Source organism: Epinephelus moara, chromosome 1, assembly GCF_006386435.1.
Source record: "Epinephelus moara isolate mb chromosome 1, YSFRI_EMoa_1.0, whole genome shotgun sequence".
NCBI classification, from domain to species: domain Eukaryota; kingdom Metazoa; phylum Chordata; class Actinopteri; order Perciformes; family Serranidae; genus Epinephelus; species Epinephelus moara.
In genome coordinates, this window is record NC_065506.1 from 11,861,922 (window position 1) to 11,874,555 (window position 12,634).

Consider the following 12,634-nt stretch of genomic DNA (forward strand, 5'->3'; position numbering starts at 1 on the left):
CTGCCCTCTGACCTATCTTTTCGAAAAAATATTGTAGCCCGGTACATTTAGCCCTGCTGTTGGAGAGTTGGTGTGTAGCCATGTCTCGGAGATACAAAGATAATGTAAGTTTGAATCATTTAATATACCTGATCACATTTGGATACAATGCTTCGTATATTCAAGTGTCCGCCAAGAAAACCCTTAGGTTTAGCGTTGATGTCCCATACAACATGAGCGTGGTTCAGAGTTTGAAGTAACCTGTATTTATGATGTTTAATAACAGCCATATTTTTCTGCTTCGTTGGTTTATCTTGATCAAGAGCACTTGGGGCAACACAGAGGGGCAATGGTGGGGAGAGTGCACCCATATTCACTAGCCCTTCGCTAGCTGTTGCTATATGCTGGGGTAGCTGCACCACATGTTCAAAGAGTGATTGCTGTGTGTTGACACCAGCATCACCATTTATCGCTGTTGGGCAAGGGATTAACTCTATGTCACCAGCCAGGAGTACTGTTAGCGCAAGCTGAGCGAGTCCCAAGCTCAAGTTAGCTGGTGAGGTTCCTCGCTCTCCTTTGTTGAAGGTGCCCTGGCTAGTCCATTGTCCAAAAACCTTTCAAAAAGCATTTGTTGGCTGCCCCAAGCATTATGTGAACTGGTGTCTTCAGATCCTTGTGCACCCACAGGTGCTTTTATTTTACCACTGGGATGACACAGTTGAGCCCAGGGGCCTGAAAAGCACCAGGTTCCCCGTGTGACTTTGATTGGGATACTATATACTAAAGGACTATGTATATATATATATATATATATATATATATGTATCTAAAGATATATCTAATATAATGCCACTGTTAAATATAAATCTAAGCACTTCATCAAGCTTTTACTTTGGTACTTCCGCCTACCGGAAGAGGGAATTTGCATATTAGCCAAATATTTAGTTTTACCCTATGGTTTTACCTTTTTTTTTTTTTTTTTTACATAAACCATGTAAGATTTAGATTCGATGTTTGACATTTAGATTTAATATTTAGATTCAATATTTGATTTAACATTTAATATTTAGATTTATTTTTAACAAGAAAAATAAATATGACACAGTTCACATATATTACTGTAAATCTAGCCAAACAAACAAACAAAAAAACTTTAAAAAAAATCACACCATTTTTTATAGTTGTTGTTTAAAGACGGTTAGACGCTTAGACGGACAGGATTTTATTTTGAATGTTTAGACCGGAAGTGCTACTAGTGATTGAAGTTAGCATAACGGAGAGCACGGCGGTACTGACTGCTGCACCCAAACAAGACTTTCTGTCATGTCAGTCAGTTACTGGTAGTGCTCTCTAACTTTACCATACCACAACGTCTGGACTTGACTGATTCGGTGAGATTTATGACGTTTTACACAATGAAGGTAGTGCCAGTGGGAAACTTTCTGAAGACGGTTGACGTTTAGCTAGCTTGTGGTAATATCAACATTAACTGTTAGCTAGCTTTTCGGTAGCCTAAGCTATGTACGCTAGCTACCAGTGCCACTTACACTAACTTTAACCATGGGAGCTCAAAAAACACACAGTGACAGGAAGATTTTTCAAAACTCTACACATGTACAAGTCAGCAGAGGCTCTTTACCTGTAAGATAAAGTTCAGGATGATGTATAGAGACACTGACGTACTGAAAGCTAAAGCTAAATATGCTGCCAAATGGATAACTTAACGTTACATGATTCGAGCTAAGTTAACATTAGACTGTAATAAAATAGTGACAGTGGAAGGACTTTTGTGTGGTAAGTTAACCTTGCTGGCTTCTGAGGCCCTGCCTTCGTTGCAAAGTGTCGAGTACTGTATTTAATGTCAACCTGCGTTAGTTGATCTAACATTAAACAACAACAACAACAACAACTTAATCGCAGTCTCCAAAAAGCTACAACCAAATAAAAAACAGCATTAACTTAGGTCTTAATAAAACCTTTTAGAGATTGCATTGTGACGATTGCAGTGTTGACAGTGTAACCTGCCTTATGGTAACCTTGAATCCTTGAAGACATTAAGCGCTATGTGAGGCTGTGCGTTTATGTGTGTCTTTGTGATTGCAGACGGCACAGCTATGTGCAGCTGTGTGCGGAGCTCCAGGGCTCTGTCCCCTGTGCTGCTCCCCAGGCTGCTGCCTCCTCAGACGGGGTACAGATTGGCCGGCAGGGGACTCTGGACCTCCCCGCACTGTATGGCTGTCAGTGGAGACTCTCAGCCGCTCCCACTGCCCAGTCAGGCCCGTGTGGTGATCTGTGGAGGAGGTATTGTGGGAACATCAGTAGCCTTCCACCTGGCCAAATTGGGCTGGACTGATATAGTGCTGCTGGAACAGGGCAGGTGAGATAAGTGTCTGTAATTTCATTCGTTAGTTTTAGTGGTGGGTCAGTTGCATGTCCAGACTATTATTATAATATCTTTCAATGTCTTACATTCCTATGTTTATCATTTATTTTAAAGGATAAATAGACCAAACAATCGCCATATAGGTGGATGTCTCCTTTTAAATGTATTGTAAATCATCCATACTCTATTCTTTAAGCCCTCAAAAAGAAACTATACGTCCAAAAGTAGGATACATACAAAAGATAACAATGCACATAAAAAATACAGTCACAAAATAAAGCACACGAAATTAAAATAAACAAGCTTGTGTGGACAAAATATTCCATACTGCCAGATGTTGTTGGATATTGTTCTGCTAATGCTGTATTGCCTGTCCTTTTATCCTGTTGGCAGACTTGGGGCAGGAACGACCAGACTGTGTGCTGGCATTGTCAGTGTGGCAAAGCCTATTTCCATTGAGTGTAAAATGGCAAACTACTCTAATGGTCTTTACCAGCAGCTGGAGGAGGAGACTGGGGTCAAAACAGGTCAGCCACTTTGACATGTTTAGCTTTTACTCATATTTAACGTCTCCTTATGCTAATCATGAAAAAAATGGTATACTCTATTATAAGTATTATTATCCTGCTAATAAATTACCATAAACATATTCCAATTATGTATGACCACCTGTTCTTTATCTTGTTTAACTACTTATTATCTATACTTTTGTCTCTCTAGGTGATATTGAGGTGTGTAGTGCATCTTGCTTTTCTCAGACAGTGAAGCAAACAAATAATGCATTTTTAGAAAATTGCATTTGATTTCAGTGCACTCATTTTTACAAAAACGCAGCTGAAACATTTGCATGTGGCATGCACTACCAGCCATTTCCTAGTTGATGTGCCTCTCCATAACACTTGCAAAGCTAAAATAATACACCCCTACAGTTTATGAGTTTTACTGTTATTTTGGCCTAACTTTTTTAGAAGTAGAATTAGAGTATTTGAGTGAGCAAGAGCCTTGAGCAGTTTGAGACCTGCTGAGTTGCATAATATGTGGTTTGGTGTGTTTATTTGTGTGTTTCAGGGTATGTGAAGACAGGGTCTTTGTGTCTGGCCCAAAATCAGGATCGCTTCCTCTCTCTGAAGCGCCTGGCATCCCGACTAAAGTAAGACCCTAAAAACTCAAGTCAGTATTTAGTAGAGGTACCTTTGGCAGCATCTACTGCTTTGAATCATTGTGGATGAGGCAGCTTTGCACATGGGGACACAGAAACTTTTCTTATATTTCTTGACAAAACTGCTGAAGTCTTTCAATTCTTGATTTAATTGAGGTCTGGACTCTGACTTGGCCCCCAAGGACATAACTATTTTGCCTGGTGGAGGCACAATGCTGCAAGATTACTTTTATTCTTTGACTGTACAGTTTTATTGCTGGTACAAAATCATACCTACACTCAGCTCCAGTATCAACAGCCTCTACTTGAGCTGAGCACTGCTTTCACATCAAAAAGCGATGTTTTTTCCCCCTGCGATATTGAATATGCTAATGTTACAACGCCCACATCTCTTAAATATAAAATCTGTATTAGCATTAGGCTTTGATCTTTATCTTTTTCACTTTATTCTCAGGGTAATGGGGATCAGCTGTAACATCATTAAGCCAAAAGAGGTGGCTAAACTCCACCCTCTTGTTAACATCCATGATCTGGTGGGGGCACTCCACCTTCCTGCAGATGCTGTGGTGTCTCCACCTGATGTTAACCATGCCCTGGCCGTGGCTGCTGCTGGGCATGGTAAGAGACTCAAGCTGACAACTTGCCTGTGATGGAGCACTAAGGGATAATTAAAACAAAATGTGACACAAGCAGTATTTATTTTCTACCTCTGATTCTAACCTTTTTACTGTTTCTCCCTTTGATTCTCCTGGCATCTCCTCTTTCCACCCTCCTTCCTTTTCTTCTCTTTCCCTCCTCCTACATCTCCTTATCTTTCTCATCCTATACAGGGGTTCAGATCCTGGATCGAACCACTGTCCAGCAGGTTCTGGTAGAGAAGGGTCAAGTGATGGCAGTTGAGACTGATCGTGGCTCCATTGAGTGTGAATATTTCGTCAACTGTGCTGGACAGGTAAACTTCAGTGTGGGATTGTGGGATACAAATGGGGGAGTACCAAGAAATCCCAGTCCCAACTTTGATCAAAGCTCTGTAAGCATTTAGGGATTTATTCTTCATTTCTGCCCTAGTTTGGCATAGATCTTGGTCTGATTCTCAACCACATTATGCTAATTGATAAATACAGTATGACTAAACCAATAGATTTACAGGACAGATTGTAGTGTTTCAAATCTGGGGCACAATATACCTGTGTTCAGAGCAGCAGATAGACATGTTTGTTCTATCTGTCTCTGCTCTAGTGGGCTTATGAGCTGGGCCAGGCTAGTGAGACGAAGGTGTCGGTTCCTCTTCATGGCTGTGAACACTTCTACCTCCTCACCAAACCTCTCCAGGAGCCACTTCCACCCAGCACGCCAGGTCTCACATATTGAACACATGGGAAATTTAACTGTTTTTTTTTCCAGCAGGCACAGTTGCTAGTGGATGACAGTTTTGCCCGCTAAATATGATTTCTGTTATAGAGAGGAACCACCACATTTTGATTTGTTATTTTGCAAATTGATGGATCTAGTAACTCATTGCACAGTGTATTACTGCAACAAGCGTCCCCCTGCCTGTCCTCCATTTTTCTCTTTAAAGATGAAGTTCCCAGTTAACACCCAGTGATATAAGGTGAAAATCTGCTCTGTGACTGTATGCCGTTATGATTTGCACCAAATATTTTTAGCCAACACCTCAATTTAATAAGTACCTCACCATCATTACAGTGGAGCGTATGTCAGTGCTAATAATGTGAAATGCATTTATAGAGTAGAGCAGGGAAATGTCTTGAAATACACCATAATACGTAATTTCCTTTGATTCTCGTGACTCTCCAGGTTGAGTGACTGTGTGTGTTCAGGAGAGAGAGGATAGAGGATGTGCTCATTGATTATTTTTTTGAATTGAATGTCTTTCTTAGTGTGAAATAATCTAGCCTGTTGGAGGTGATATCACTGAGCCTGTGTCTTGTGTCCAGTGGTGATCGATATGGACGGCAGGATATATGCACGACCATGGCAGGGAGGCATTCTATCAGGGGGCTTTGAGAAGAACCCCAAACCCATCTTCACTGAGGGACGCAACCAGCTGGAGATCCAGAACATGCAGGAGGACTGGGACCACTTCGGTAATGGAGGGAGGGATGGGAGGGAGGAAGATAGGTTTCGAGGAAGATTGTTCAAAAAATATGCATGCACTGGCAGTCCGGGGCATTATTTGTTTTTTGTTTTTGGCCCTGTTTAGTCCAATATAATTCCTGTACTGATCACCCCAGATTTCTTTCCATCAAATTTTGGATTTATTTTTTGGCAAGGTTCCAGTCAAAGTGTTCAGTGTGTTATTATGCATTTTTGTTTAAAGTGTCCTTCAGTGATTAAGGAAAAAATACCTGTTTCAGTTTAAGTATCTTTTATACAGACTTTTGAATTGTTTATTTCATACTGTTATTTAAACAGTAAGCAATGTCAGTTAAAGGTACACCTCACACATATAAACACACACACACACACACACACACACACACACACACCTGTCTTTTGGCCTTGGCCTTATGCCGGTAATCTGAGATTCCTAATGCAGCCTGACTGGTTGTCGTAAAGACAGCAGTATATCACCAGCCAGCCTTGAAGTGGAGCAGGGCAGAGTCAAGCTAAGCTGTCACCAGGCGTTCTGTAGTTGAAATCATTGTTATTTTGCACATTACCTAACATTTGCATATTGAATTTTAAAAGTACTACTTGAAAAAACAGTGTCTCTCATGAATATATGTGAATGAAATATATGGAATTGAACACCAGTGCACCTTCTGCTACGAAGTGTTATTGTAATACTTGAAGGTATGAACAGTAAAGTCTCCAGAGTTTGCTCTTTAATCATGTTGGGTCGCAAGTCTGCAATTAAAAACAGGAAAGTTACACATACAGATGTTAATGTATGTGTAACATATTGTTGTCAATAAGTGACTACATACAAGTCCAGCACATCTTTTGGTTTTTGCAAGCAATGCATATTTACACTCCGCCACATTGGACCCACTGTTTCAGCTTTCATGTTGAGAAACCTGCTGGACTGTTTATAGCACAACATGTGAAAAGGTGCAGTTACTGCTGCATAGCTGGTTCTTTAGCTTTTTGAGTCTTTGTAATAGTCATAGTAGCCAACTAGAGTGGTTGTTCACTTCTGTTTTTCAGTAATGGGTGAAACAATACAGAGGGGCAGGAGGAGAAGGAGCAGGAAGCAAGTGGGTTTATTGGAAATGTGGCTTTAAATGTTAAGAAATACTGATACTGATAATACAGCTGGCATAGCTTCAGGTCAACCTTTGTCTTTATCACATAATTTTAAAGCATTACTGATTTGAAAATGCTATATTTTTAGACATAATTTTAATAGAAATTGTGTACAAACCTTATTGTCTTCTACCTCCAGAGCCAATGCTCAGTGCCTTGCTGAGGAGAATGCCGAATCTTGAATCAGCTGAGATCCATCAGCTGGTCAACTGTCCAGAGTCCTTCACCCCTGATATGCGCTGCCTGATGGGAGAGACGCCAGGTGTCTCAGGCTACTACGTGCTGGCAGGGATGAACTCCTCTGGCCTGTCCTTTGCTGGAGGAGCTGGCAAGTAAGCATGGGTATTTGTGTATTTGCTTTGCTCGAGGATAGCTTACAGTGTTTATAAGGACAGAGATTAGCAAATGGTTTTGAAATCTAGACTGCACTTCATTCTCACCTGAATACATTATTTAGGAGGGTGACTAAAATATATTTTACTCAGAAAATAATTCAGCCTTGAATTAGTAAAATCAGCTCCGTGGTCTGGATATGTTTTGACTGCATTACAGTGAAGCACAAATGGCATGTTTTGTGCTTTGGCATCCAGGTACCTGGCAGAATGGATGACCTATGGCTACCCCACAGTCAATGTCTGGCCGCTAGACATCAAACGCTTTGGCAACCTGCAGAGCAGCCGAACTTTCTTGCGACACAGAGTAATGGAGGTCATGCGTGAGTAGTGAACTCTTGTTACAGTTTATATATTTCTTAAAACAATACTGGCATTCCAAGAAAGATTCCAAGGCACTGTGAATTCAGCTGGAGATAATATGTCTTGGTCAGACAAAACAAGTGTGTATCTTCCAAAGTTATAATCTCTTCAGTACAAAATCCTCTCATTGTTTTCTTTTCACAGCAGTTCAGCGAGGACACACTGCCTGAGGAATTTTGTTCTCAACTTCTCAACCTGCCAAATTTAGCCAGCTCACACTGTAGAAGCCTCATATTTCTTTATGTTGAACTTTGGAATGCATTTAGCATGAAAAGAGGATTGTGGATTTGTGAAAACTCTCTTTATGGCCAGCATTGAAAAGGGGAATGGTTGCAGCAACTAAAAAGCCTTTCAACCTAAGTATGATACTAGAAATCATTTAAACCTGTATTTTAATTAAAGAGACATACAAGCAACCATGGCCTATATTTCTGTTGTGACAGGCTGGTTAACAACAACATACAGTGGCCAAGGTTATAAAAAATTACATATTGATTATTGATTGAACTGTTCTCTCAAGACGAGCAGCACCTCCAGCACAGTTAACACCTGATAAGTTACAACTTGGCAGCACGGTGGTGCACTGGTTAGCATTGTTGCCTCACGGCAAGAGGGTTCCTGGTTTGAACCCAGGGTGGGTTGGTCAGTCCACAAAAAGCTCCCCATCCTTTGGTGGCAACTGTTTTCACCCTAGGAACCTAAAACTTGTGTGTACGTGTATGTGCGTGCATGCGTGCGTGTGTGCGTGTGTGTGTGAGTTTGTGAAGGTGTGTGTTTCTGTTTATGTCAACTGGCTAAAAGGGGGCGTGGCAATGGGAGGGATGCATGCGCATAAGTGGTCGCTGAAATTGCTGAAATTGTTTTGCCTTGGTATGATTAGGTTTGTGCTTCTGATGTGTCTGCGTGTGTTTGTGTCCAGCCCTGCTGTATGAACTAAAGGTTCCTCGGTGGGACTTTCAGACTGGGCGTCAACTGCGGACCAGCCCTCTGTATGATCGTCTGGACACCCAGGGAGCTCGCTGGATGGAGAAACATGGTTTCGAAAGGCCCAAATACTTTGTTCCCCCAGGAAAAGGTACAGAGTACTCGCCAGGAACAGGCTTTTTAGTGTAGTATTCGTCAGTGACTCCTTGTAGACCTGAGGATGCAGATGTCACATGACTGAGAATCACTTTTATAAAAACGGATTCCTTAAACTAGCTATGGTTTATAATGCAGCTCTTGTGATTAGCTGAAAGTATGCAGGCTTTTCGTTAAAGACTGCAGCAGGTCATTTCACTGATAAGTTGTGCTATATTTTCCTGTAGTTGGACATTGCGACTCTAAAGCACTAAAAACTTTTGCATCTGTGTAAAGGCTGTTTAATTTTTATTTAGTATTTCTCAGTGAGACATTGAGAGATTTATCCTATAATTTAACACAGCTTAATGAGTGTAATCACCTGATGTGGATTGATTGTATATTCTCCATCCTTTCATGGTATACAATTGCCTAAATTGTCTAAAGCATGCCTGGCTGTGTATGTGTGTAGATCTGCTGTCTCTGGACCAGAGTAAGACCTTCTACAAGCCAGACTGGTTTGACATTGTTGGAGCAGAAGTGAAATGCTGCAAAGAGGCTGTCTGTGTCATCGACATGTCCTCCTTCACCAAGTTTGAACTTACTGTAAGTCATGATCACATCGGCCAGAAAACTGCTGTTGCACTTTCCTTTTTGTGGGTTCAGACTTTTTAGCAGCAGATGATGCAATTTTTGGTCAGCTGGGAGCCACTAATGAAAAACTGTCTTTTTAAATGACTGAGCTTCAGTTGTGGTTGTAGTTGAGTGCTGCAACCACTCGGATGACGTAATTTAATTTGAACCTTGTGGTCTGTCTTGATGTCCCAGTCAACAGGGGACCAGGCCCTGGACCTGCTGCAATATCTGTGTGCCAATGACCTGGATGTTCCTGTTGGACACATCGTCCACACCGGTATGCTGAATGAGAGGGGAGGCTATGAGAACGACTGCAGCGTGGTCCGCCTCAGCAAGAACAGGTTCATAACACCAAGACAGTAATACTGTGGACATGCACTTGACTGTAGGCATTATAATATAACTCACATTTTTGTCCCATCTTCAGCTTCTTCATCATCTCTCCGACAGACCAGCAGGTCCACTGTTGGTCCTGGATAAAGAAACACATGCCTAATGACCCACACCTCCACCTAGAGGATGTCACCTGGAAGTACACTGGTAAGCACACAGCACCATTGTTTAAGCATGCCAACATTTGCTGGCAGATGCCCAAAAGTTGTGCTGCAACGGCCTTATAGTTCTCTGCAAAGTAGACCCCACATGGTATTCAGCAACATTAGAGTCTCCGTGACACGGAATGTATAGTTTCTTATTCTCTAAATTTTTATTTTCCACAGGGAAAGCAGGTGTACATCAACATATAATGTCTGTCAATTGTATACGATAAATATACATATCTTCTCACATTAACAACAGAACATTAACAGAGAAATAGATAAACGAAACAAAAGTAGCAAAACAGAAAATATAACTCCAACCCATTTCTGTTAAATTCATAATAATTATTCGCATTATGAGTAGTAAATAGGCCAGTAACAGATACAAGAAAAAACAACAACAATACAAAACACCTGCATATTTTATAGCTCCTTAACCCTGAAAAAACAAAAAACAAAGAATAAAGAATAAAGAGTTATATCTTAGATCTACGTTGAGTGCCTCCTTCCTGGCCTTGAGCACAACCTGACCTGCCCCATTCATTCTAGCAACAGAGAGCTCCATAGATAACACCTCTTGTCCACTGATGCATAGAGAGAGTGTTTGGTGGTTGCCACCTAACCGCCAACATCTTTTTAGCAACAGTACATGATGACAGCCACAACAATCTTTGCATATGGTTAAAGTTCTGCCTGGAATCATCATTCAAGAGCATACATTTTGGAGAGCAGTCGATCTCTAAACCAAGTGTTTCAGAGAGACGTTTTGTTATTTGTTCCCAAAAATTTCGAGCTGATGGACACTCCCACATGATATGTAAAAAGGTTCCCATTTGATTCAAATCACATAAATTACAGTTTGGAGAAGTGGTTAAATTAATCATAAAATGTCGCTTTGGTGTTAAATAGGTACGATAGATGAAATTCAGTTTTTCTTTTTTTTTTAGTTTTAGTTTAATTTATTGCTTTTCTTTTTTATGATTGAAACGGGGTTTATTTACAGTTAGAAATGCTTCACCATACAATTTAAACATGATTTTGTGTCTACAGTTACTATCAGCCCATAAGTGGCACAAAAAAAAGAAATGCCAAAGCAGTTTCCATATTCACATTATTTTACCCCAGTATGACGAAATTCAGAGCAGTCTTTATTCCATATTTTAGTTATCGCTAACGGGGTCTGTATATGTTCCAACAAAGTGTTATAGATTGCAGAAACATGTCCTTTAGCTAGTGATAATTTCTTAAATGATTCCATCATTGGATGATTAGTAGGTTGTTTTCCAATCTGCTAACATCATCTCTGCGCAAATGTGTCTCCTGGAACATAGCTAAATCAGTTTTATTTCTTGCTAGTAAATCTAAGCAAGCCATTCTTTTATTAGGACAATTGAGGCCCTTTAAGTTGCAACAAAAAATATTTAGGCTAGCTGTAAGGTTTTTGATCTATAATGTTTTTGAGAAGGAAAACTATGTGTAGTTTCTTTAGCGTCATATTTCCCAGTGAAACTGAGGAATTTAAATCAAATCCTTTGCATTTAATTGGACAGCTAAAAAGTGGGCGTGTTTAGAGTTTAGCATGATACAGAGCCACAGCTGAGTTCACTACTGAGGACAGTGTGGACATGCCAAAAAGCTGGGGTTCCTCAAATAACCACTTGAGGTTGGCTCCAGAAGTGACCCCATCTTAAAATGCCCAATTTTATGGCAGAAATAAACATGTTTACAGCCTGGTACAAAAAAACGGGAGGTGGCCATTTTGAGTGACAGGCTGTCTGCCAAAACCCAAATGTCCTTGGATTCTCAGTCAGATCCACCCATTGTTCCTCTGCAGCTCCACCCTGTCATCCAAATATGGTCACAAAACTTGAGGTGGCAACAGCCAAAATACCGAACTCCAGGCATCAACATTTGAGGCCACAAACTCATGCGTGACGTCACAGTGTCCACCACCATTATTTTTACAGTCTATTATTTAGCCAGTTAAAGCCCCAGTTAAACAGGACTGTCTTTAGTTTGGGATTTTCAGTGAAACAGAATATTTGAGCCGTGTAGTTAGAAGTGGTATTTGAATTAAATCCGTCACATTTGATTGGATTGCTAAAAAGTGGGCAGGCTTAGAGTTTGTTCACCAGTGGACCCTGCTGGTGAATGTACTGTTGACTCCACAACAAGACACAACCTTTGGCACTGAAAATGAGGACAGCATGGAAGTGCCAAAAAGCTTGAGTTCCTCAAATGACCACTTTAGGCTGGCTCCAGAAGTGACCATGTTAAAATGCCCAACTTTATAGCAGAAATAAACATATTTACAGCCTGATACAAAAAACAGTTTTGGTCTCTATAGCTAATCTCCTCCTTCATGACAACTGTACGAGGGTGAATTTTTATAATAATAAGTAATAATAAGTCATGTCACGGTGCCCATGTCAGAAATTATAGTGTCTTTAGTTTTGTATTTGTCAGTGAAACAGAATATTTGAGCAGTGTAGTTAGAAGTGGTATTTAAATTAAATGTGTTGCATTTGACTGGATTGCAAAAAAAGGGGGCAGGCTGAGAGTTTAGCATGATATAAAGCTACAGCTGAGTCCGCTGCTGATCAGACTGTTGGCTCCAAACCAGGCGACTACCTTTGGAGCTGAAAATGAGGGCAGCGTAGAGGTGCCAAAAAGCTGGAATTCCTCTAATGACCACTTCAATCAATCAATCAATCAATTTTATTTATAAAGCCCAATATCACAAATCACAATTTGCCTCACAGGGCTTTACAGCATACGACATCCCTCTGTCCTTTGGACCCTCACAGCAGATAAGGAAAAACTCTCCAAAAAAACCCCTTTAACGGGGGGAAAA

The 12,634-nt window shown here is 40.7% G+C and overlaps 1 protein-coding gene across 1 annotated transcript in view; it reads left to right on the forward strand.

Annotated features, from left to right (window-relative positions):
- The first annotated feature begins 1,223 nt into the window (after positions 1-1,223).
- pdpr (pyruvate dehydrogenase phosphatase regulatory subunit) overlaps positions 1,224-12,634 on the forward strand; it is a 23,261-nt gene continuing 11,850 nt past the window's right edge. The window contains exons 1-14 of the mRNA XM_050048739.1: positions 1,224-1,370; positions 2,083-2,356; positions 2,756-2,889; positions 3,431-3,512; positions 3,976-4,139; positions 4,352-4,473; positions 4,761-4,878; positions 5,480-5,629; positions 6,931-7,123; positions 7,382-7,506; positions 8,466-8,621; positions 9,078-9,211; positions 9,434-9,582; positions 9,669-9,781. Coding sequence (XP_049904696.1) covers positions 2,094-2,356; positions 2,756-2,889; positions 3,431-3,512; positions 3,976-4,139; positions 4,352-4,473; positions 4,761-4,878; positions 5,480-5,629; positions 6,931-7,123; positions 7,382-7,506; positions 8,466-8,621; positions 9,078-9,211; positions 9,434-9,582; positions 9,669-9,781 — 1,903 coding nt within the window. The 5' untranslated portion in view covers positions 1,224-1,370; positions 2,083-2,093. The remainder of the gene's footprint in view (positions 1,371-2,082; positions 2,357-2,755; positions 2,890-3,430; positions 3,513-3,975; positions 4,140-4,351; positions 4,474-4,760; positions 4,879-5,479; positions 5,630-6,930; positions 7,124-7,381; positions 7,507-8,465; positions 8,622-9,077; positions 9,212-9,433; positions 9,583-9,668; positions 9,782-12,634) is intronic.